This window comes from Nerophis ophidion, linkage group LG01, assembly GCF_033978795.1.
Source record: "Nerophis ophidion isolate RoL-2023_Sa linkage group LG01, RoL_Noph_v1.0, whole genome shotgun sequence".
In the NCBI taxonomy this organism is placed as follows: domain Eukaryota; kingdom Metazoa; phylum Chordata; class Actinopteri; order Syngnathiformes; family Syngnathidae; genus Nerophis; species Nerophis ophidion.
The window spans coordinates 35,218,457-35,243,938 of NC_084611.1; the positions used below are offsets into that span (position 1 = coordinate 35,218,457).

The window sequence follows — 25,482 nt, forward strand, 5'->3', positions numbered from 1 at the left end:
TTGCCTACAGGCGTTGTTGAGTTTACGGCATTCTGCCTTGTTTAGGAAACAGTAGTCAAAGCTCACCTTTCGCACGGACTGTTTTGGTATTGCACACAGCGTGTGTACGTCACACACCATACGCCCCCTGCACTGCACAACAACGCCAATCTTTTAATTAAATACGCTTGAGTTTAGAAAAGTTTTTCGCCGACATCACTCGCAATGGCAGACGCCGCAGAAAACAGTGGACAAGAGCGATAGCAAAACGAGGGAATTAAAAAGCGACAAAAGGTGTCTAAGGTGTAGGATAATCACAAAAAAATTGAAAGAAAATGCAGTAGTATGGAAACATTGCAAAGTGGAGCGCACATACCACAATAGCACAAGTTCGATGCTGTAGCACCGGTAGAAAAAGCATCCGATTTGAAGGACGTCCGGAGGCGAGGCTAGTCATCTATTATCAAATGTAAACGCAAAAGTTGTGTTAGTAAACTAAATGTTATTCGTTATGATAACCAGGATGTGTTCTCTCACTCCTGCGATGTCATCAAATGTCGCTAAAAGGTGTTGAAAACTAACAATGCTATCCGAGCTGTCGTGTTCAATTGGCCTTTTATTAGTAACCACGTGAAAGTAGTCGTGCAATGTTATTCGGGTTATTCAAGTCATGCAACCACTTGCTACTTGGATAGCTTGCACTTGCACCCACTATAGTCTCTATAGCATAGGCGGCGATCTACAATTCTGCCAGTGGGTGCTCGGATGGACAAGAATACAAATTTTGAACTGATTATTTATATATATATATATATATATATATATATATATATGTGTGTGTGTTTTCATCTCAAACATATTATGGCAAAATAAACATTGATTACTATTTTTCATGCAAAGAATGCAATAAACTGTATTGCATTCTTATAATTTAAAATGGTTGTCGTCATCATTAAGTGGTTTGTCTTTTTATATTGTTTATGTATTGTTGGCAGGTTGAAAACAGCTTAGCGGATTTGCGTGGAGAAACCACCATTTAAACGGCACAGTAAAATAATCATTAAAAATGCATGAGAGACAAGGACTTTGTTTATGCGGTCACACCACACAGCACATTGGGCTGTGAGCGCACCTGTTTTTGTTAGCACACACAAATTGGCACAATCAACCACGGATGCATTTCAGCTGTGCGTGTCAGCCTCCAATAATGAAAACAGGACAAAAAAAATAAAAATTAATTGGGCAAAATATGATTTATTTGATTACTTGTTTAATTGATTGGGATATTTGATAAGAATATTCTATAGCTGAAGCTCTAGTCGAGTTCTTAAATATGACGAAATATTTGGCGGTCCATAGTCTTTCCACACAGCAAAACAGATGAAAGCTTAGAAAAGCATCGATGTCTACAACTTTGTGGTGTGTGGGTCAAGAAAACAGGTTTCAAAACTCTTATGGATAAATCTTACCATGAATTGATTAACGTGGACCCCGACTTAAACAAGTTGAAAAACTTATTCGGGTGTTACCATTTAGTGGTCAATTGTACGGACTATGTACTGAACTGTGCAATCTACTAATAAAAGTATCAATCAATCAATCAAAAAAAACATTGTTTTTGCTTGAGAAAGGTTGCTATTGTCTTGTTACAAGAGTAGGAGCGTGCTGATCAGAGGAACATAAACAAACAGGTAGAAGCAAATAGCTTCTCAGGAAGCATTTGAAGCACTGTTCTGGGGATGCTAAACAACCAGTCATGTGACATTTGTTAAACCCATACCATATGTATCAAGTTAGTTCCAAACAGAGTTCATAATAAAGACAATCACCACATTTCCATGCCCAAAAATGTGTCCGATTTCTCAAGTAGTTCAGTTTTTTGTATTTTCACACCTACATGTGAAGTCCTAGTGTCCATGCACACTCTCTAATGTGATTGGTCATACGCCATGTGCCTACCGCACATTGGGGGGGTGCGCTTTTTTCATTTTAGCGTGCATTATTGTATTGCTTATCCCATTGACCCAGGCATCTGTAGCTCCTTACAAGTTATCCGCCTAGGTATGTTGTACCTGATGTCAGCTGTAATATTGGCACATATAAAAAATATTTCCGTCTCTAATGGCTTTTCTGGTGTTAAATAGACAGCATCAAGAAATGATCTGATCATGACGCTACTACCAAGAAGGCCTTGGAAAGGATGCAGGTCCAAGGCAAAAAAAGACCAGCGAGAGTGTGTTTTAAGGAATTTCCAAACGGCGAATCACGGAAACAAAAATGTTGAATGTCTTGGAGTTGATTCATAATATATAATATTGATTTGATGGAAGGTTTTTCTAAATCCGAAGGTAAAGACAGTTCATGTTACGGTCAATACTGTTCCAGGTGAAGGTGGTTATTAGTATGGATTATCTTGGCAGTTGTGTTCAATACAGTTATTAATAATTAGTTTGAAGTGCACGAATGCAGCGTGAAGGGGTTTACATAGACTTTATTCATTTATTTGTAAAATACCTGCTTGTCTTTCAAATGTTTGGGACAATTTGACTTGTGGATCATTAAAGTTTGTCTAAGTCTAAATCACTCGTCCTTCCTTCGAGAGTCCAAATTTGGCTGACATTCTCCATTTCCGTCGCTACCCACTCAAGGAGATCTGGTTTTCAATTGCATAACCTAGGTGTGTTAGCCCGACTTTTCAAAAACCAAACACGGGTTGTAGAATCGGACTAATTCAATGCATTGACACTAATGGCTGTGAAACAGGATGAAAATCGAAAATATTTATTTTGACACTACAGCATGAGTAGGTGTGATGGCAGTAGAAGGCAACAATCACTACTATTCCCTTTTCCCATTTGTGGGATTTTTAAAAACCTTACCATATTGCCCAAATTACCCTCAAAATAGTGCCTTGTCGCAATGTGAATCTGTCCATGGGCCCATCTATCCATCCATTTTCTACCGCTTGTTGCTTTTAGGATTGCGGGGGGTGCTGGAGCCTATGTCAGCTATATTCGGGCGGAAGGCAGGGTACACCCTGGACAAGTCACCATCTCATCACAGGGCCAACACAGATAGACAGACAACAATCACACTCATATTCACAAACTAGAGCCAAGTTAGTGTTGCCAATCAACCTATGACCAGGACCATGTCTTTGGAAGTGGGAGGAAGCCGGAGTATCCAGAAGGGAACCCATGCAGTCACGCAAAGAACTCCACAGATCCCAAGCCCAGGACCTTCGTATTGTAAGGCAGACGCGCTAACCTTTCAAAGCAGATGGAAATTACAGCAAATGAAAGGAAAGCTACAAAAACTGCAAGGGCGACTTTTGAGGTGCATTTGCGGAGAAAAAAAAAAGTTTTTAAATCACCTCAATTTGTATCTTTGCGTTTTACTTTTTTCAGCGCCAATATCATCAGTTTATTTACATATACTAAAATGCTACTCCTCCATCATCAGCCTGATTTAAATGAATTACCTTGGGCTTAAAGGTGCGGTGGACACCAGTAATCAACACTTGGCATTAGTGAATTGATTGATTAAAACTTAAATTAGTAGATTGCACAGTACAGTACATATTCCGTACAATTGACCACTAAAAAGTAACACCCGTATAAGTTTTTCAACATGTTTAAGTCATTGGATCGGTTCGCAACAGAGTGTGAAGCGACTGGGATGAGAATCAGCACCTCCAAGTCCGAGCCCATGGTTCTCGTCCGGGAAAGGGTGGAGTGCCATTTCCAGGTTGGGGAGGAGACCCTGCCCCAAGTGGAGAAGTTCAAGTACCTCGGAATCTTGTTCACAAGTGAGGGAAGAGTGGATCGTGAGATCGAAAGGCGGATCGGTGCAGCGTCTTCAGTAATGCGGACGCTGTATCGATCCATTGTGGTGAAGAAGGAGCTGAGTCGGAAGGCAAAGCGCTCAATTAACGGGTCAATACACGGTCCCATCCTCACCTATGGTCATGAGCTTTGGGTTATGACCGAAAGGACAAGATTACAGGTACAAGCGGCTGAAACGAGTTTCCTCAGACGGGTGGCGGGTCTCTCCCTTAGAGAAGTGGTTCTCAAATGGGGGTACGCGTACCCCTGGGGGTATTTGAAGGTATGCCAAGGGGTGCGTGAGATTTTTTTTTTAATATAATGAAAATAGTAACAATTCAAAAATCCTTTATAAATATATTTATTGAATAATACTTCAACAAAATATGAATGTAAGTTCATAAACTGTGAAAAGAAATGCAACAATGCAATATTCAGTGTCGACAGCTAGATTTTTTGTGGACCTGCTCCATAAATATTGATGTTAAAGATTTCTTTTTTTTGTCAAGAAATGTTTAGAATTAAGTTCATGAATCCAGATGGATCTCTATTATAATCGCCAAAGAGGGCACTTTAAGTTGATGATTACTTCTATGTGTAGAAATATTTATAATTGAATCACTTGTTTATTTTTCAACAAGTTTTTTATACATTTGTATATATTTTTTTCCAAATAGTTCAAGAAAGACCACTACAAATGAGCAATATTTTGCACTGTTATACAATTTAATAAATAAGAAACTGATGACATGGTGCTGTATTTTACTTCTTTATCTTTTTTTTTTTTTTAACCAAAAATCCTTTGCTCTGTTTAGGGGGTACTTGAATTAAAAAAATGTTCACAGGGGGTACATCACTGAAAAAAGGTTGAGAACCACTGCCTTAGAGATAGGGTGAGAAGCTTTGCCATCCGGGAGGAGCCAGATGAGGTGGTTCGGGCATCTGGTCAGGATGCCACCCGAACGCCTCCCTAGGGAGGTGTTTCGGGCAGACCGACCGGTAGGAGGCCATGGGGAAGACCCAGGACACGTTGGAAAGACTATGTCTCCCGGCTGGCCTGTGAACGCCTTGGGAGCCCCCGGGAGGAGTTGGACGAAGCGGCTGGGGAGAGGGAAGTCTGGACTTCTCTGCTTAGGCTGCTGCCCCCCCGACCCGACCTCGTATAAGCGGAAGTAAATGGATGGATGGAACTTGTTTAAGTCGGGTTCTACGTTAATCAATTCATGGTGTACAACGAATAACAAGCGCATTCACGGATGCATTAGTCAAACGTCCATGGATAAGTAACTTTAAACAACAGAAACGGCGATAATATGTTTACTAATTTCAACACTACCTTGGCAACAGTTCAGGCAGATTGCTGTAGCTAGTCATTGCAATCCAGTTATGCTAGCTAGCTTGGGGGCGAGTTAGCTTGGCGCTTCGTAAAGTGGACCGCCATTAAACTATCATTAAAACGACGTCCGTAAAGGTCTTAACAATTCTCCTATTTGGCCAGGGGATGACAACGCACTAGTATACACCAAACTGGAGATAGCTGCGTCGTTAAACTACGAGAATTTAAAGAGCACTTCAAAGCAATGACGCTAGCCGTTAGCCACAGTTCGCTAACGTCGCCATTTTGCTACAAATGATGTTGGCTCATTTGGACAGCTTGGCGCCGCAATTTAATTTTTGCAACACCACGATTTATGGCTGTGGTGTAAGTAAGTATACATTTTTGTAAAATAAAAACAACTCGGTATAAAAAAGAGCGTACTAACCCAAAAGTACAGTGCGATGCCTTGCCCGCTTTGCCGCTCCCCCTTCCGTTGCTTGCGAAATGAAAGTGCGCATGTCAACCAGCAAACCCATTGGCTAAACAAGAGGAACAAAGTCCTTTTAGAGTGCGAGTCTGATTGGTTCTCGTGGCTGTCAATCAAAAATCTTTTTTTTTGCTTTGTAGTACAATACCCGCCTCTAACGGAAGTCGTGTGAGCTGCAAAATAGTGGCGCTTTTTTTTCTGGTCTTGAGGTAGGTTAAATGTGAACTTCTCCACATATTGGGTCAAAGGCGACAGTTGTATATGAATATTAACAGTATAATACTCGATAGAGCCTTAAAAATATATAGTTTCGGCCCGTTTTATCACACTGTTTCCGCACGTAATTGTATGTTTGTGAGCAGCACGATGGAAGAGGAGTGAGTGCCTGAGTAGTCCTGGGTTCAATCCCTGGCTCAAGATCTTTCTGTGTGGAGTTTGCATGTCCTCCCCGTGACTGCGTGAGTTTCCTCCGGGTACTTCGGCTTCCTCCCACCTCCAAAGACATGCGTCTGGGGATAGGTTGATTGGCAACACTAAATGGTGTGTGAATGTAAGTGTAAATGTTGTCTGTCTATCGATCAATCAATCAGTGTTTATTTATATAGCCCTAAATCACAAGTGTCTCAAAGGGCTGCATAAACCACAACACAAACCAAAACGACATACTCGGTAGACCCCACATAAGGGCAAGGAAAACTATCCCCAGTAGGACGTCGGTGACAGTGACAATGATGACTATGAGAAAGCTTGGAGAGGACCGCATATGTGGGCAACCCCCCACCCAGGGGACCGAAAGCAATGGATGTCGAGCAGATCTAACATGATATTGTGAAAGTCCAATCCATAGTGGAGCTAACATAACCGTGAGAATCCAGAATCCAGACCAAAGTGGATCCAATATAGTAGCGAGAGTCCCGTCCAAAGTGGAGCCAGCAGGAAACCATCCCAAGAGGTCCCTAAATGGTCCCTAGAGTGTGAATGTTGTCTGTCTATCAATCAATCAATGTTTATTTATATAGCCCTAAATCACCAGTGTCTCAAAGGGCTGCACAAACCACAACGACATCCTCAGTAGAGCCCACATAAGGGCAAGGAAAACTTTATATGTAAGTAGTAACACCTTAAAGTCACATTTAAGTGCACAGGAAGCCAGTGCAGGTGAGCCAATATAGGCGTAATATGATCAAACTTTCTTCTTCTTGTCAAAAGTCTAGCAGCCGTCTGTCTGTGTTGGCCCTGCGATGAGGTGGCGACTTGTCCAGGGTATACACCGCCTTCTGCCCGATTGTAACTGAGATAGGCACCAGCGCCCCCAAAGGGAATAAGCGGTAGGAAATGGATGTATGTATGTTTGTGATTTGTTTTATTATTGTACTTTGGCTTCTCGCTGCGTGACACTTACGTACTTACGTTAGAGTATCCGCCCTGATATGAATTATATTTATATAGCACTTTTTCTCTAGTGCAGGGGTCGGGAACGTTTTTGGCTGAGAGAGCCATGAAAGCTAAATATTTTTAAATGTATTTCAGTGAGAGCCATATAATATTTTTTTTAACTCTGAATACAACTAAGTGTGTGCATTTCTAAGTAAGACCAACATTTTTACAGTATAATACGTCTCTTGTTCTTTTTAAATAACACTGTTATTCTGAAGCTAACCGATAAATAAAATACTTCTTTCCATGAATGCGACTTCTAGAAAACGGATGGATGGATTAAAATGCATGAGAATGTTTTATATTTTGAACGTTATTTTTAACACTGAATGCAGCTGAGATAGGCTCCAGCAACCCCACGACCCGAACGGGACAAGCGGTAGAAAATGGATGGATGGATTACCAGCAGAATTATTCATTACTTATCGTGTTAAGCAATGTCAGCTGAGATTTATCCGAGAGCCAGATGCAGTCATCAAAAGAGCCACATCTGGCTTGAGAGCCATAGGTTCCCTACCCCTGCTCTAGTGACTCAAGGCACTTTACCTAGTGGAACTAAATATCTAAATTACATGTAAACCAGTGTGGGTGGCACTGGGAGCATGTGGGTAAAGTGTCTTGCCCAAGGACACAACGGCAGCGACTAGGATGGCGGAAACAGGGATCGAACCTGGAACCCTCAAGTTGCTGAATGGCCACTCTACCGACCGAGCTATACCGCCCCGGTAGGTTGTGAGTTCAAACCCCGGCCGAATCATACCAAAGACTATAAAAATGGAACCCATTACCTCCCTGCTTGGCACTCAGCATCACGGGTTGGAATTGGGGGTTAAATCACCAAAAATGATTCCCGAGCGCAGCCACCGCTGCTGCTCACTGCTCCCCTCACCTGCTCCGAGGGGGTGAACAAGGGGTCAAATTCAGAGAGTAATTTCACCACACCTAGTGTCTATCCATCCATCCATTTCCTACCGCTTATTCCCTCCGGGTTCGCGGGGGGCGCTGGAGCCTATCTCAGCTACAATCGGGCGGAAGGCGGTGTACACCCTGGACAAGTCGCGACCTCATCACAGAGCCAACACAGATAGACAGACAACATTCACACTCGCATTCACACACTAGGGCCAATTTCGTGTTTCCAATAAACCTATCCACAGGTGCATGTCTTTGAAAGTGGGAGGAAGCCGGAGTACCCGGAGGGAACCCACGCAGTCACGGGGAGGACATGCAAACTCAACACAGAAAGATCCCGAGCGCAGGATCGAACCCTGGACCTTCGTTTTGTGAGGCAGACGCACTAACGCCTCTGCCACCGTGCTGCGTGTGTTTTTGAAATTAATTCAAACTTGTAGTAGTAGATTGCACAGTACAGTACATATTCCGTACAATTGACCACTAAATGGTGAGACCCAAATACGTTTTTCAACTTGCTTAAGTCTAGGTCCACATTAATCAATTCATGGTACAAATGTATACTATCAGCATAATACAGTCATCACACAAGTTATCATCAGAGTATATACATTGAATTATTTACATTATTAACAATCCGGGGGGGGGGGGGGGGGGTGCGGGCTTATCAACAATTATATCATTTGAGAAATGGACATGGAAACAGTGTAGGTCTGACTTCGTAGGATATGTACAGTGAACATAGTGAGCTCAGAAAGCATTAGAACAAGTATATACATTTGATTATTTACAATTGGGGGAGGTGGAATGTGGTGGGGGGAGGGTTGTAGTTGTAGTCTCGGGTTGTAGTTGCCTGGAGGTGTTCTTTTAGTGCGGTTTTGAAGGAGGGTAGAGATGCAGTTTCTTTTACACCTGTTAGGATTGCATTCCATATTGATGTGGCATAGAAAGAGAATGAGTTAAGACCTTTGTTAGATCGGAATCTGGGTTTAACATGGTTTTGTGGAGTTCCCCCTGGTGTTGTGGTTATGGCGGTCATTTACGTTATGGAAGTAGTTTGACACGTACTTCGGTATCGGAGGTGTAGCGAATTTTATAGACTAGGCTCAGTGCAAGTTGTTTTACACTGTCCTCCAGCCTGAACCAGCCCACTTTGGAGAAGTGGGTAGGAGTGAGGTGTGATCTGGGGTGGAGGTATAGAAGTAACCTTCTAGCTTGTTCTGGGGTGTTTGGAGTCTAGATTTGAGGGTTTTGGAGGTGCTGGGGTAATCTAAAAAGGGTTGAATGAGAGTTCCCGCTAGAATCTTCATGGTGCTTTTGTTGACCAGAGAGGAGATTCTGTAGAGAAATCTCGTTTGTTGGTTGACAATAATTGGTATTTTAACTTTAACTTTAAATCGACTAAACATTCGGTTCTTTGCTTGCGCTTAATGACATTGCTACAGGTGAAGTTAAAGCTATACCCGAAGAAGAAAAACAGATGGCTCCTCAGGCTGTGGTACAGGTGACACAGGCCTGGCTGCAATCCGCCTGGCATATCCGGGTGCCTTTCGCCTGGCTGGAGGCATGTGTGGAGTGGCTACAAGAAGAGGCCGGAGGAGCAGGTCGACTATCGCAACAGCAAATCAACCAACAGGTAGGACTTGAGTGGATCTAAGGCCCTGTTTAAACTATCCAGGGTAAATCACACCTAACCTTATTCATGTCCATGCACACTAATGGCACAGTTTAACACCCCCGCCCCACTCCGTCCGCCGGCGCAACGCGACCTCGTACGCATGCGTGGAAAATGCGCACGTCGTAGTCACCTCCAGTGTTGCTTTGTGTGCAAGTTCTTAACTGTAACTTATCTGAACAATATCCAGTGTTGTGGTATTTCAATTAACTGGAATTTATTGTGCTGCGGGGCCCTCTTATAGTGAATCCCATCTAAGCCATCATAAATTAATCAAATCTTTATTAGACAAGTAAATAATATGATAAATAACAATTAACATTAATCAATCTAGGGATGTAGGTATCTGGTCAGGACACTCTTCTCTCTTTTGCCTCACCTTCATTGTCCATTCGTTTTTGGTGACTGTATATACTCTGGACCGAGAACTTGTGTCCTCGACATACATGGCGGACAATAACTGATACAGTCTGCTTTGCTAGTCCAAATGCATTCACCCGGAGCTTGCATTCTCGTTGTCTCTCCTTCGACAAATGGACAAAGTTTTTCGCTGAGTAGCATCATAGCTGACCAGGCCGCACATTGGAAAGTTCTCTTGCCGTTTGAGAAGTGTTGTATCCCAAATAGCTGCAATCGCTTTCTCTTAAGGTATTGATGTGTGATTTCCACAAGCATCTGTACATGTAGAAGAAGGAGAAACACGAGCATGTCAGGATGACTCGCCTCCATATTTCCAGTGGTTAGCTCCGAGAAACCGCTTTATTATGAAGCTGGCTGTCGCGCGTTCTTTCTCACATAACTTCCTGTGTGGAGCGAGGTCTTTCTGGCGTCTCTTCCTCTCCAAACTCACTTTGTAAACGATCAATGAGTCCATACAAAGCTAAGTGCCGGAGATTCAAGAATTACACGGCTGTCTTACATGTGTAAAAATTGTTCCGAGGAGGGGGACGTTAAAAGCTGGTTTAGTGTGGCTAAAACGGGGCTTAGGCTAAATAATGATTTGTTTAAGGTGTTAAATGACTTAGTGTAGACATGGCCTAAGTTTAAACCAGCCTGACACTAACAACTGTTATTCCTTATTTGCATGGCAATCGGGAATCCTCAGGCGCTTGACCAGTGGCTCTTGACGGACCTGAAGGACTTGGACTACCCTGTTCTCCCCGATGGCCTCGCTCAAGCCCTGAAGACTGAGCTCAGTGGTACCTTCTGTGTCCAGGTACCAACTGATATGAAATGGGGACACACCAGCACATACACTACTTGATGCGATTCAACTTTATTGTCATTACACATTTACAAATACAGGGTAACAAAATCAGTAAGTGTGAGGTATGCATTTATACAATGAATTAAAATACAACCATACAGTCAATTACCTTATACAGTAAATAATAGAGTTGGGAAAATTATCAATTCACCAATGTGTCACGATTTGAACGGACAAATGTCAAACATAAATTATTTATGTATGTTAAATAAAGTAATTTAAATGGTTCTAAAATGTATCGGGAAAATGCCAATGTTTTGTGAATGTTAGTGCTAGGTTTGGTTCCAACTCACCGAGGGAGAACTACACTATATTGCCAAAAGTACAAACCCCGTTTTCATATGAGTTGGGAAATTATGTTCGATGTAAATATAAACGGAATACAATGATTTGCAAATCCTTTTCAACCCATATTCAATTGAATGCACTACAAAGACAAGATTATTGATGTTGAAACTCATAAACTTAATTTTTTTTTCAAATAATAATTAACTTAGAATTTCATGGCTGCAACACGTGCCAAAGTAGTTGGGAAAGGGCATGTTCACCACTGTGTTACATCACCTTTTCTTTTAACAACACTCAATAAACGTTTGGGAACTGAGGAAACTAATTGTTGAAGCTTTGAAAGTGGAATTCTTTCCCATTCTTCTTTTATGTAGAGCTTCAGTCGTTCAACAGTCCGGGATCTCCGCTGTCGTATTTTAGGCTTCATAATGCACCACACATTTTCGATGGGAGACAGGTCTGGACTGCAGGCGAGCCAGGAAAGTACCCGCACACTTTTACTACGAAGCCACGCTGTTGTAACACGTGGCTTGGCATTGTCTTGCTGAAATAAGCAGGGGCGTCCATGATTACGTTGCTTGGATGACAACATATGTTGCTCCAAAAGCTGTATGGACCTTTCAGCATTAATGGTGCCTTCACAGATGTGTAAGTTACCCATGCCTTGGGCACTAATACACCCCCATACATCACAGATGCTGGCTTTTGAAATTTGCGCCTATAACAATCCGAACGGTTATTTTCCTCTTTGCTCTGGAGGACACCATGTTCTCTGTTTCCAAATACAATTTGAAATGTGGACTCGTCAGACCACAGAACACTTTTCCACCTTGCATCGGGCCCAGCGAAGCCGGCGGCGTTTCTAGGTGTTGTTGGTAAATGGGTTTGGCTTTGCATAGTAGAGTTTTAACTTGCACTGACAGATGTAGCGACCATCTGTAGTTACTGACAGAGATTTTATGAAGTGTTCCTGAGCCCATGTGGTGATATCCTTTACACACTGATGTCGGTTTTTGATGCAGTACCGCCTGAGGGATCAAAGGTCCGTAATATCATCCCTTACGTGATTTCTCCGGATTCTCTGAACTTTTTGATGACATTACGGACCGTAGATGGTAAAATCCCTAAATTCCTTGCAATATCTCGTTAAGAAAAAAAAACTGTCCAAAGTCAAGGGAGGGTGGAGGGAAGACAAGGCGGTGGGCTGCCAGGCCAAGTGTCCCCGCACCCATCGGGGAAGAGTCAGGTGGCGACGGCGAATAGAACGCCACTGCAATTTGCGAGGCGGTCCCTCAAGGGACGGATCCAAGACGTCCCCAGATAGGCCCACAGACAACAGGGGTGGGTGGGAGAGGGTTTGAAACGCGGCCGAACTCTTCTTTAATTTAGCCATTAATTTTAACGGTAAATTAAGCCTCTCCGCCATGGAAATCTCTGCGGGGTTCGAATTTGGCTGGATTATTCTGTCAGAGTTAGTTTGTGACGAACCCCAAGATGCAGAGATGGAGGCAGGCATGGAGTGAGAAAACATGATTTAATAAAAATACTAAAACAAGAACAAACCAAAGGGTTACAAAAAAAAGCCCTCACGAGGCGGATAACAAACAAAAAGGCCTAGCATGGAAGCTAGCAGGTATCGAGCAAGAAACAGAAGTTGTACTTATAATATGAAAACAAACTTGGAAGCAGGGAACAAAAGACAGTAAGCTACAAACCACTATCAAATATAGCTTACCGCAACGCTGCATTGACACGATATGATACGACACGACAGGTAACAACAACAATACATGACAATAATCCAGCACAGACTGGATAGGAAAGAGCGGGCTGATTGACGCCAGGTGTGGCCAGGTGCCAATCAGCCGCATCTGAAGGGAAACAGCGCGCAGGGGAAAAAACAGGAAACAGACAAAATAAGAGCGCTGACAGGAACTAAAGACAGGAAATACTACACACACACAGAGGAAAAACTAAAACACAAACAAACTGTCAGGGGTAAGCCTGACATGAATGATGCAACTTCCTTTCGACCATTTGATTTTTTAGAATAGTTTAAACTTTTCAGTAATGGGGTAGCAGGTCTGAGTGAAAACCCAGAGTCACATCTAAAGTGTGACTTTTACCTGAATTATTATTGTTTGATTAGAATTTTTTTTTAAGTAAATTTGGGATACTGAGTAACACAAATTTATTAAAAAAATAACTATAAAAACATTCTGAAGGTTTTTAATTACCGTATATTTATCGGCAAAGTCACATTTTAGGGAGTCCTACTTTTCCAATGTTTAAGGTAGTTTGAATTAATATTTTAGATTATATTTATTGACTACGTTTACCAGTTTTTTTTTTCTTAATTTACTGCTGGTCACCGTCCGTGTAGCAATCCATGAGTTTTCCTGTTCTGTCTACCCGTGTCTACTGTATGTCTGTCTGCTCTTGGACGGGTTTGAGCTGAAAACAAATTTAGTTGTACTTTTTAAGTGCAATGACAAGATAGTTCCATTCCAATCCAATATATAATCAGATCAATATGTGGGAAACTTTTCTTTATTAAAAAAATGACTTTATAGTTAATTTTCTTGTGTATGTACCCAAACCCCAAAACTAAAAACTAAAGCATATGATACAAGATGGACACCTTTCATATACTATCCCAATACTTTTGTCCTAGTTTGTTATACATATCCTCACTTGTTCTCTTTTTTGTTCACCTGTATGTATGGTCATAATGAATGTGAAAAATGTGACGTAAAACATTGCCTCTCCAGTCAAAAAGTCCAAAAATAGCCCCTGGGCTGCATTTATCGAGTATATTCGGTGAAATGTATTATTTGAAGTGAGAAAAAAAGCAGTGTGACTTGATTCTTCTTTCTCTGTTGCAGGTTGACTCATTACTGGACATCAGTCAGCCTGCGTATGGCCAGCTGCAGAAATGGAAGGGCACAGACTGCTCCAATGATGACGTATCTGCTGTCACACAGACCACGCAGAGATCGTGGGAGGCCAGACCCACACGCATGCTCTTACTGCAGGTCGGGTAGTGGATTATGGGTATCATGTTTCTCAAATAGGTTTTGTTCCCTCCCCGAATAACCACATGATCTTCATCCCAGGTGACCGATGGAGTCCAGAGCTTGGAGGCCATGGAGTATCAGACCGTCCCTGCACTGAGCACTGCTCTTAGGTAGTTCCACATATATATTTGCATTCTAAATTCAGAATGAAAACAGGACACTTAATGGCCTCTATGGACCACTAGACCCGGTGTCAAGTTGCAGCTGCAAGGGCAGATGGTTTGCAGACTTGGAGTGATTCTGCTGGGGCCGTCCAACGTGAAGGTCCTGGGCGGGGAAGTGGAAGAGCTGTCTGAGAGGAACAACCAGGTGACATCAAACAATTGACTTGTTGATGTACTGTATGACTTGTTAACCATTTAGCACCCAAATTCAATTCCAATTGGTCACACATTGAAGACTTTAAAGGCCTACTGAAACCCACTACTACCGACCACGCAGTCTGATAGTTTATATATCAATGATGAAATATTAACATTGTAACACATGCCAATACGGCCTTTTTAGTTTACTAAATTGCAATTTAAAATTTCCCGCGAAGTGTCCTGTTGAAAACGTTGCGGTATGATGACGCGTGCGTTTGACGTCTCGGGTTGTAGCGGACATTATTTTCCAGCCCGATCCAAGCTATAAGTACTCTGGTTTAATCGCATAATTACACAGTATTCTGGACATCTGTGTTGCTGAAAGTTTTGCAATTTGTTCAATTAATAATGGGGAAGTCAAAGTAGAAAGATGGAGGTGGGAAGCTTTTACCCTTTAGCCACACAAACACAGTCGGTGTTTCCTTGTTTAAAATTCCCGAAGGTGAAGCTTTACTATGGAACAGAGCGGTCAAGCGAACATGGATCCCAACCACATGTCAACCGCTAGGTTTCGGTGAGAAAATTGTGGTAATAAGTTGCCTCTTACCGTAGTTATGAGCGGAGCTTGCGTCCTCCTGCAGCTGCTGCGGCGACTATTACCTCTTCCCACGGAGACACTGGCGGTCACTTCACCCGTGGTTACACCCATCCTACTTTCAGGTACTTTATAATCTCACTAAAACACTAGCAACACAATAGGCAGATAAGGGATTTTCCAGAATTATCCTGGTAAATATGTCTAATAACATCTGAAACGCTCCCACTACAATCGCCTTATTTTTTTTTTCTAGTCCATCACTCTCAATATCCTCATCCACGAATCTTTCATCCTCGCTCAAATTAATGGGAAATCGTCGCTTTCTCTTTCGGAGTCGCTCGCGCTGCTGGTGTCTATGATTGTAATCAATGTGCAGATGTGAGGAGCCCTACAACCCGTGACATCACGCGCACATCCTCTGCTACTTCCGGTAAAGGCAAGGCATTTTTATTAGCGACCAAAAGTTGTGAACTTTATCGTCAATGTTTTCTACTAAATCCTTTCAGCAAATATATGGCAATATCATGAAATGATCAATAATGACACATAGAATGGACCTGCTATTCCCGTTTAAATAAGAACATCTCATTTCAGTAGGTCTTTAATGGTGCATTTCCCAATTCCCAAGTGGGGCGGCATAGCTCGGTTGGTGGAGTGGCCGTGCCAGCAACTTGAGGGTTCCAGGTTCGATTCCTGCTTTCGCCATCCTAGTCACAGCCGTTGGGTCCTTGGGCAAGACACTTTACCCACCTGCTCCCAGTGCCACCCACACTGGTCTAAATGGTAAATGGGTTATACTTGTATAGCGCTTTTCTACCTTTTTAAAGAACTCAAAACTCTTTGACACCATTTCCACATTCACCCATTCACACACACATACACACGCTGATGGTGGGAGCTGCCCTGCAAGGCGCTAACCAGGACCAATCAGGAGTAAGGGTGAAGTGTCTTGCTCAAGGACACAGCGGACGTGACTAGGATAGTAGAAGGTGGGGATTGAACCAGGAACCCTCAGGTTGCTGGCACATCCACTCTCCCAACCGCGCCATGCCGTCCATCTAAATGTAACTTAGATATTGGGTTTCACTATGTAAAGCGCTTTAAGTCACTAGAGAAAAGCGCTATATAAATATGATTCACAATTCTCCCATGTGCTAAGTGAAAAAAGTTTATATCAAACTGTCACACTTCCCCCGTGCAAGCACACACACACGCACACACACACACACAGAGCTGTTTAAGCCCCTTAGACACATCACAGCTTCACAAACATGTATACTAAACCTAACTCTTAACATCACAAATAACATCAAAGTGGTTGTAAAAATAAGGGAAACAAAGTTTCATCTACAGATTTCTTTTCACAGCTAATGAGGAATAGGAGATGTAGCGTGCACACATTACATCACCATGGCGACACACGTTCACGTGGCTAGTACTATCTGATTTGATACGCCTTTTAAAATTTGAAGTGTTATTTTTTTGTATTTCAATGACATTTACAAGTATTAGTAAAACTCCATGCTGCACCGTTTTAAAAAAAGGGTGCACCTGCAAAGTCTGCCTCATTAGTAATGAGCATGCCTTGAAGACCAGAAGCCCAGCTCAGTGGTCTTGTGGTTACAATGTCTGCCTTGAGACTGGGAGGTCGTGAGTTCAAACTCCGGCCAAGTCATACCAAAGACTACAAAAAATGGGACCCATTGCCTCTCTGCTTGGCACTCAGCATTAAGGGTTGGAATTGGAGGTTAAATCACCAAATGTTTCCCGAGCGTGGCGCAGGCTGCTGCTGCTCACTGATCCCCTCACCTCCGAGGGGGTGAACAAGGGGATGGGTTAAATGCAGGGGACACATTTCACCACAGCCAGTGTGTGTGTGTGTGACAATCGTTGGAACTTTAACTTTTTCATTCACAACTTAAAAACTCTTGCCTGACTTACGCATGGGTGGGCTCGTCCGCAGGCTGGATGGGAAAATACAAATAAGATAAATGTGCCTAACTTTAAGCGCTTAATAGCGCATAAGTCTGCAACCATCCAAGTGGCACCATCCATTTGGCCATTGTCTATTCCTATGGTCCTTAATTTTGCAAGATTCCTGTATGAAAAGGGTAGATTTTTGTTTTTGATTTTTAATAATAATTAAAAAAAAGATTAGATTCCACTGTCACTTTTCCGCCAGGGAAGGGTACTATGTCGGACCCTGGGACTTCCTGAAGATCATCCTCAGGAGCAAGGGGAGGAAGTCAGGGCGGATGCTCACCAGTCAAACCAAGGTACACTATCACAATTCTGGGGATGTGGCGAACGACCAGCCACCGATCAGTATCGGACAATTTTCGTGTGGCTGTTGCCGATTTGAAGTCTCCGATCACAAACGCCGATCCTGTCTGGCTGAAAAGCGGCTAGCCACTAATTATGTATCCTTAGACACAGTGTTGAGCTCCTCCCCTAAACTAATAATACACTGCATTTCTTGTTATCTTGAAGGAGAACTGCACTTTTTTTGGAGTTTTGCCTATTATTCACAATAATTATGAAAGACAACAACACGTCTTTTTTTAATTAAGATTTTAAAGATGATAAAAAAATGCTTGGAAGATGCATCGAATACGAGTCAACGTTGTTAAAATTTAATGCCCTCCTAGACAACTTCAAAACCCTCCATTAATGTTTTGTATACACACTTTATATCAATCAATCAATCAATGTTTACTTAGGCCTTAGCCTTGAATTAACATTTGATGCATGTAATCACAGCAGTATGATGATTCTATGTGTCTACATTAAAACATTCTTGTTCATCCTGCATTAATATATGCTCATTTTAAACTTTCATGCAGAGAGGGAAACCACAACTAAGTCAATTTAGCAAAACTGTATTTATTAAACAGTTATTAAGGAGTGGCACAAACATTCATGTCATTTCAAAACAGAAAGTGCAAGATTGTCAGAAACATTTTAAAACAAGCTATGAGTGCACTTTTGTGCATGATGTCACTAAGATGACATATCAAAACAACACTAAATTCAAGTGCACTTTTTGTACAAAATGCCACTACAATGGTTTAAAACAAATAAAGTGCACTTTTGTGCATGATCTCACACAAGATATTTCCAAACCTGTCAAATAAAAATTAGTTGCATAATAGGCCAGAATGAGAATCAGCACCTCCAAATCCGAGTCCATGGTTCTCTCCCGGAAAAGGGTGGAGTGCCATCTCCGGGTTGGGGAGGAGACCCTGCCCCAAGTGGAGGAGTTCAAGTCCCTAGGAGTCTTGTTCACGAGTGGGGGAAGAGTGGATCGTGAGATCGACAGGCGGATCGGTGCGGCGTCTTCAGTAATGCGGATGTTGTACCGATCTGTTGTGGTGAAGGAGCTGAGCCGGAAGGCAAAGCTCTCAATTTACCGGTCGATCTACGTTCCCATCCTCACCTATGGTCATGAGCTTTGGGTCATGACCGAAAGGATAAGATCACGGGTACAAGCGGCCGAAATGAGTTTCCTCCGCCGTGTGGCGGGGCTCTCCCTTAGAGATAGGGTGAGAAGCTCTGTCATCCGGGAGGAACTCAAAGTAAAGCCGCTGCTCCTCCACATCGAGAGGAGCCAGATGAGGTGGTTCGGGCATCTGGTCAGGATGCCACCCGAACGCCTCCCGAGGGAGGTGTTTAGGGCACGTCCAACCGGTAGGAGGCCTCCGGGAAGACCCAGGACACGTTGGGAAGACTATGTCTCCCAGCTGGCCTGGGAACGCCTCGGGATCCCCCGGGAAGAGCTAGACGAAGTGGCTGGGGAGAGGGAAGTCTGGGCTTCCCTGCTTAGGCTGCTGCCCCCGCGACCCGACCTCGGATAAGCGGAAGAAGATGGATGGATGGATGGATAGGAAATCAAACAGTGTATGTCCTTCGCTATGTATGTGGTAGGTTACTGCGGACGTTATCCCCTTCGGTTGTTGACTATTTTTTTCATACAGTGTTGATGTGGAAATAGTTGCCTCTGCATTTTGTTGGTGTGGCACCGAACAGATATGTTGACATGCGGAGTTTCAAGCACTCTTCATTATTTAGCGAGTGACTTTTCAAATGATGCTACATATTAGCAGTAATGCTACTTTTTTTAGCAACGCTTTTGGCCCACACTTTACAAATTACGGTTGTCTGTTCGACATATTCCTGCTTGAAGCCAAACCACCGTCAGACGATGGACCCCCTGCTTTTTTTCTTGGGAATGAATTATTCATTTATTTGTTACCAGATTCGCACCTTCTTTCGCTTGTATTACCACTCGCCCCACAGCTAACATTACCCATGATGCTACCTCTCTGCATCTTACCTGCATGCTACTCCTGCTTGTCTTCTGCCTTGGAAGGAACGCTACCAGTGCAGCTGTGCGCTCCCGAAACGTAACAGTGGGTCCATGAAAAATGTGACCAAATCTGCTGGGTCAAAAGTATACATACAGCAATGTTTATATTTTGTTACATGAGCATTGACAAGTTTCATTGCAGTAAGGCACTTTTGGTAGCCATCTACGAGCTTCTGGCAAGCTTCTGTTTGAATTTTGGACCACTCTTGACAAAATCTGTATAGTTCAGCTAAATTTGTTGGTTTTCTGACACAGACTTGTTTCTTCAGCATCTACATACTGCACATTAACTGTTTACGGATACTCCAATCAGTTAAGTGTAATCAGAACCGGAAACATCTTATCAATACCCATCCCTATTGTGTTACTATGAAATCTACCAAAGGTAATGCTACAAACCAGCGAGGTCTGGACCTAGAACTTGATGACCAAGATCTGTTGGCCAGTCTGGAGGCCCAAAATGAGGAGATGATGGTGGAAAGGCTTCCGGTTCGGCCCCCTCACGACAGCGGCTATAGGACACTGAGCCCGATTTCCACTCAGTCCTCCAGAAGCTCCACTGTCAGGAGTGTCTCATCCAGGTGAGTGGTTGTCAGTGCGATGTCTTGACAGTTAGTAGTTTAAACTCCCCTTCCCCAGCCCTGCATCACTGGCATCATAATCGTCATGACATTTTACATTTTAGATTGCTTCGGTGGCATTTATTGCTGTGGCAACGAGCAATTTTTACCAAGGGAGGTTTCATTTCCTTGTGTGTTGTTACTGGGGAGAATGTACACCTGGGACAAAATATCGATATTGAGGACAGTATGAATACTTTATGACATACAATTATGTGTGGCTAATGCTTTAGAAGACACAGTTTCCCTTATTTATTTACAATGATTTCAGCACGTCTTATTTGATACCCTCAAATAGCGCAGTATCATTCATGATATTGGTTGCAAAACACTGCTATAATTAAACAACTGTAGCTGACATTATTGTTTGGCCTTGGTGGAGATCAGACTGCTAATGGATGGGCTGAATAGCTTTACTTTATAGAGAATGTATTGTGGACAAATACAGAATTTATTACTTTTACTTTGGCATTTTATAGCCTTCCTTTTTCTGTTCATTTATTAGCACATCTTTTTCATGAGCTTGGTGGAAAACATGTTTGCAGACATACATTTTTTTAATCATTTAATTGATACATGTATACATTAGTGCAGTGGTCCCCAACCTTTTTGTAGCTGCGGACCGGTCAATGCTTGATAATTTGTTCCGCGGCCCGATTATTTTTTTTATTTTGTCATGAAAAAGGGAGTTTTTTTGGGTTGGTGCACTAATTGTGAACGTGTCTTGTGTTTTTATGTTGATTTAATAAAAATAAAAATAAAAAAATAATGATGATAATAATAAATTCTTCTGCGGCCCGGTACCAATTGAGCCCGGTGGTTGGGGACCACTGTATTAGTTCTGTCAAAGTAAACGATTGTTTAAAAAAAAAAAAGAAAATATGTGTGTGTGTGTGTGTGTGTGTGTGTGTGTGTGTGTGTGTGTGTGTGCGTGTGTGTGTGTGTGTGTGTGTGTGTGTGTGTGTGTGTGTGTGTGTGTGTGTGTGTGTATATTTATATATACACACGTATGCACCCCCATACGTGTGTGTGTGTATATATATATATGTATATATATATATATATATATATATATATATATATATATATATATACACACGTATACTGTATATGTATATGTATGTGTTTATATATGTATATACAAACCCTGTTTCCATATGAGTTGGGAAATTGTGTTAGATGTAAATATAATCATTTTCAACCCATATTCAGTTGACTATGCTACAAAGACAACATATTTGATGTTCAAATTCATAAACTTAACTTTTTTTTTGCAAATAATCATTAACTTAGAATTTCATGGCTGCAACACGTGCCAAAGTTGTTGGGAAAGGGCATGTTCACCACTGTGTAACATCACCTTTTTTTTTTAAACAACACTCAATAAATGTTTGGGAACTGAGGAAAGTAGTTGTTGAAGCTTTGAAAGTGGAATTCTTTCCCATTCTTGTTTTATGTAGAGCTTCAGTCGTTCAACAGTCCGGGGTCTCCGCTGTCTCATTTTACGCTTCATAATGCGCCACACATTTTCGATGGTAGACAGGTCTGGACTGCAGGCGGGCCAGGAAAGTACCCGCACTCTTTTTTTACGAAGCCACGCTGTTGTAACACGTGCTGAATGTGGATTGGCATTGTCTTGCTGAAATAAGCAGGGGCGTCCATGGAAAAGACGGCGCTCAGAAGGCAGCATATGTTGTTCCAAAACCTGTATGTACCTTTCAGCAACAGATGTGTAAGTTACCCATGCCTTGGGCACTAATACACCCCCATACCATCACATATGCTGGCTTTTGAACTTTGCGTCGATAACAGTCTGGATGGTTCGCTTCCCCTTTGGTCCGGATGACACGATGTCAAATATTTCCAAAAACAATTTGAAATGTGGACTTGTCAGACCACAGAATACTTTTCCACTTTGCATCAGTCCATCTTAGATGATCTCGGGCCCAGAGAAGCCGCCGGCGTTTCTGGATGTTGTGGATAAAGGCTTTCGGTTTGCATAGTAGAGCTTTAACTTGCACTTACAGATGTAGCGACGAACTGTATTTAGTGACAGTGGTTTTCTGAAGTTTTCCTGAGCCCATGTGGTGATATCCTTTAGAGATTGATGTTGGTTTTTGATACCCGTCTGAGGGATCAAAGGTTACGGTCACGGTCATTCAATATTGGTTTCCGGCCATGCCGCTTACGTGGAGTGATTTCTCCAGATTTTCTGAACCTTTTGATGATATTATGGACCGGAGATGTTGAAATCCCTAAGTTTCTTGCAATTGCACTTTGAGAAACGTCTTTCTTAAACTGTTTGACTATTTGCTCACGGAGTTGTGGACAAAGTGGTGTACCTTGCCCCTTCCTTTCTTGTGAAAGACTGAGCATTTTTTGGAAAGCTGTTTTTATACCCAATCATGGCACCCACCTGTTCCCAATTAGCCTGCACACCTGTGGGATGTTCCGAATAAGTGTTTGATGAGCATTCCTCAACTTTATCAGTATTTATTGCCACCTTTCCAAACTTCTTTGTCACGTGTTGCTGGCATCAAATTCTAAAGTTAATGATTATTTGCAAAAAAAAAAGTTGAACATCAAATACAGTATGTTGTCTTTGTAGCATATTTAACTGAATATGGGTTGAAAATGATTTGCAAATCATTGTATTCCGTTTATATTTACATCGAACACAATTTCCCAACTCATTTGGAAACGGGGTTTGTATATATATATATATATATATATACATATATATATATATATATATATATATATATATATATATATGTATATGTGTGTGTGTGTGTGTGTATATATATATATATATATATATATATATATATATATATATATATATATATATATGTGTGTGTGTGTACATATATGTGTATACATATATATATATGTGTGTGTGTGTGTGTATATATATATATATATGTGTGTGTGTATATATATATATGTGTGTATATATATATATACGTGTATATATGTGTGTGTGTACATATATGTGTATACATATCTATATATGTGTACATATATATGTGTGTGTGTGTATATATATATATATATATATATATATATATATATACATATATATATGTGTGTGTGTGTGTTTATATGCATATATATATATATATATATATATATATATATATATATATTGGTACCGCTACCAAACTATTGGTATCAGAACAACCTTGTTATGGAGTAATGTAAGGAACTAAGGTTGTTTGAATAAGTAGTACTATCAGTAGTGGGTGTCGCACTTGTAGTGGTAATAGTTTTCTAATTTCCTCTTCTTTTGTTGGATCGATGTGTCCATTTAGTTTAATGTATAACGTTGTCTTTTAGAAGTGAGGCCTCTACCCACCCCAACGCTGGTGCGTTCAATTCATTCCAAAGCCGTCGCCCTAGCAACGAGCAGGAGGACTACAACCCCGTTGACCCGCGGTCTCCGGACCACGTGACCTTGGCCGATGACTTTCCCGACGAGGACTTTGACGACCTGACCCTGGACGAGTTGGACAACGCGATCATTCAGGGGGCAGCAGAAGTGGACAGGGCCCAGAACAGAGACATTGTCCGTCCTCTTGTACAGGATGGAGGTGACGTCATGGAGGACAATATGGACACTTTTCCTGCAGAAGCTGAATCTGATGAAGTGGAATCAGGAGGCGCTCTCAGCCACTTAGGTGGAAATGAAATCGATGTGCTTTCTATTAGGAATTTTGAGAGCTCCCATCATGCAGTCAAGGGAGAAAGTCACGCCCCAAGGGCCGCCGAAGTTGATAAAATCGCGCCAAAAATTCCCCCCATCACTCTGTCCTCGCCGCCATTTACATACCTGAACCTGCTGGAGGACATCTTCTCCGTGCCAGAACCACCCGCCTCCACTAGGATCCTCGTCAAAGCCTTCATCGTCACTCTCTTGGGCAAACTGAGCGCCAACAACGGCCTCTGGCGAATCTGCGCCACCGTGTCCGACGGAAGCGGCTATCTAGACGTGGAGCTCTCAGACCATGTCCTGACGGGCCTGCTGGGCTTCTCGGTGGCGGAGAAAGGCGCCATGAGGCGAGACCCCGCCCGCAGGGGCGAGCTGGATGCCGGAATGAGGCGATGTCAAGAGGAGCTGGTGGACATGTGCTGCCTCATGACCATCGAGGTGGTCGCCGAGGGCAGCAGGAGAGCGGTGGTGACCCGGGCCGAGCCTGTCAACGAGAGGGTCCATCGGGGGCTGGAGGCAAGGGTGAGAGACAGGAGGAAATGAGAATTGGTGGGGGAGGCTGTAATGAGAACGAACTCACTGCTGGATGTGAAAATGAGAAAAGCCAAATATGGCATTTTACATCAGCGCAAGCCTTAAAGATGTTTTTTAATGAGACTTTTTTTGGTGGGGGTCTGATGATCAAGCTGTCCTTCTGCTTCCAATCTGGAGGAGACAATGTGTGAACTTGAAGTCCATGCTGCAATGCAGCCCATCTGCTATATGTGAATATAACATGCTGTCATTGAGACCACGCTTCATTCATTTATTCACACTGATATTTTGTGCCCTCCATCAGATATCAAAAAAATTTGAATTTCAACTAAAGCCAGACCAAAAAGAATTTACAATTTTAAAGAGTATTTAAACCTATACCATCTTTGGAGTGGAGAAAACGGAAGGGGGTTTATATTCAGATTGCAGTAATGAATTGGCGGCTTTGCATTCATTCATTACCTCTATTACGTGTGCCTGGAAAATAATTGAATATCCAAGGGCAGCGCGGGTCTTCAATAAAGTCGCCCCAGGAGGGAAAATAAGAGGAAAGGGAAACGAGGAAGCAGACATGATTTTCGATTCTTTCTGTTCATTACACAGCTCCTCTGTGTTTTTGTCCTAATAGCTTCATGTGGCACTAATGTTTACGCTTTGTTAATATTAACTGTATGCAGTTGTTTGGAAAGTCGTCTTTTTTTTGTTTGTTTTAATCTATTAAAGATTTGCATCTGAGTGGGTCCCACAACTCCTCAAGATTATATGAAAAGCAAACAGTTTGTTTCAAGGTTTGAGTCAGTGTCCCCTCTTAGGAAACACTGGAAACTCAAACGTAGCTGCTCTGATGAAGAAATCACTATATTTTAAGTGTTGAACTTTGCAATATTTTTTTTTAATTAAGTTATGTACAGTTTGTCAATGTGTAGTGTGTGTGTATATATTTTACATACATATATGTATGTGTATCTATATATGTGGATGTATATACGTAAGTATATATGCATGTATGTATGTTTATGTATATAGATATTTGTGTGCGTCTGTGTGTGTAAGTATTTGGTCAATAACAAAAATTCAACTCAA

The 25,482-nt window shown here is 42.1% G+C and overlaps 2 protein-coding genes across 8 annotated transcripts in view; one reads left to right on the top strand and one right to left on the bottom strand.

Annotated features, from left to right (window-relative positions):
* Positions 1–5,656, bottom strand: part of hnrnpk (heterogeneous nuclear ribonucleoprotein K) — a 20,699-nt gene extending 15,043 nt beyond the window's left edge. For all 3 annotated transcript variants that reach the window (XM_061901530.1, XM_061901512.1, XM_061901521.1), the window contains exon 1: positions 5,567–5,656. The gene's annotated coding sequence lies outside the window, so the exon portion shown is untranslated. The remainder of the gene's footprint in view (positions 1–5,566) is intronic.
* On the top strand, positions 4,821–25,482 carry rmi1 (RMI1, RecQ mediated genome instability 1, homolog (S. cerevisiae)). 5 transcript variants are annotated; one of them, XM_061901475.1, is made up of 10 exons: positions 5,705–5,817; positions 5,971–6,158; positions 9,403–9,593; positions 10,738–10,848; positions 14,073–14,222; positions 14,304–14,374; positions 14,450–14,573; positions 17,350–17,443; positions 19,919–20,114; positions 23,496–25,482. In XM_061901475.1, the coding sequence occupies exons 2-10, from the start codon at positions 6,146–6,148 to the stop codon at positions 24,406–24,408; spliced, it is 1,863 nt and encodes a 620-aa protein (XP_061757459.1). In that variant the 5' UTR covers positions 5,705–5,817; positions 5,971–6,145; the 3' UTR covers positions 24,409–25,482. The 5 variants fall into 5 exon arrangements, with proteins under 5 accessions (XP_061757476.1, XP_061757468.1, XP_061757459.1 ...); XM_061901470.1 differs by having other exon boundaries at positions 5,706–5,817; positions 23,493–25,482; XM_061901492.1 differs by lacking the exons at positions 5,705–5,817; positions 5,971–6,158 and adding an exon at positions 4,821–4,975 and having other exon boundaries at positions 23,493–25,482.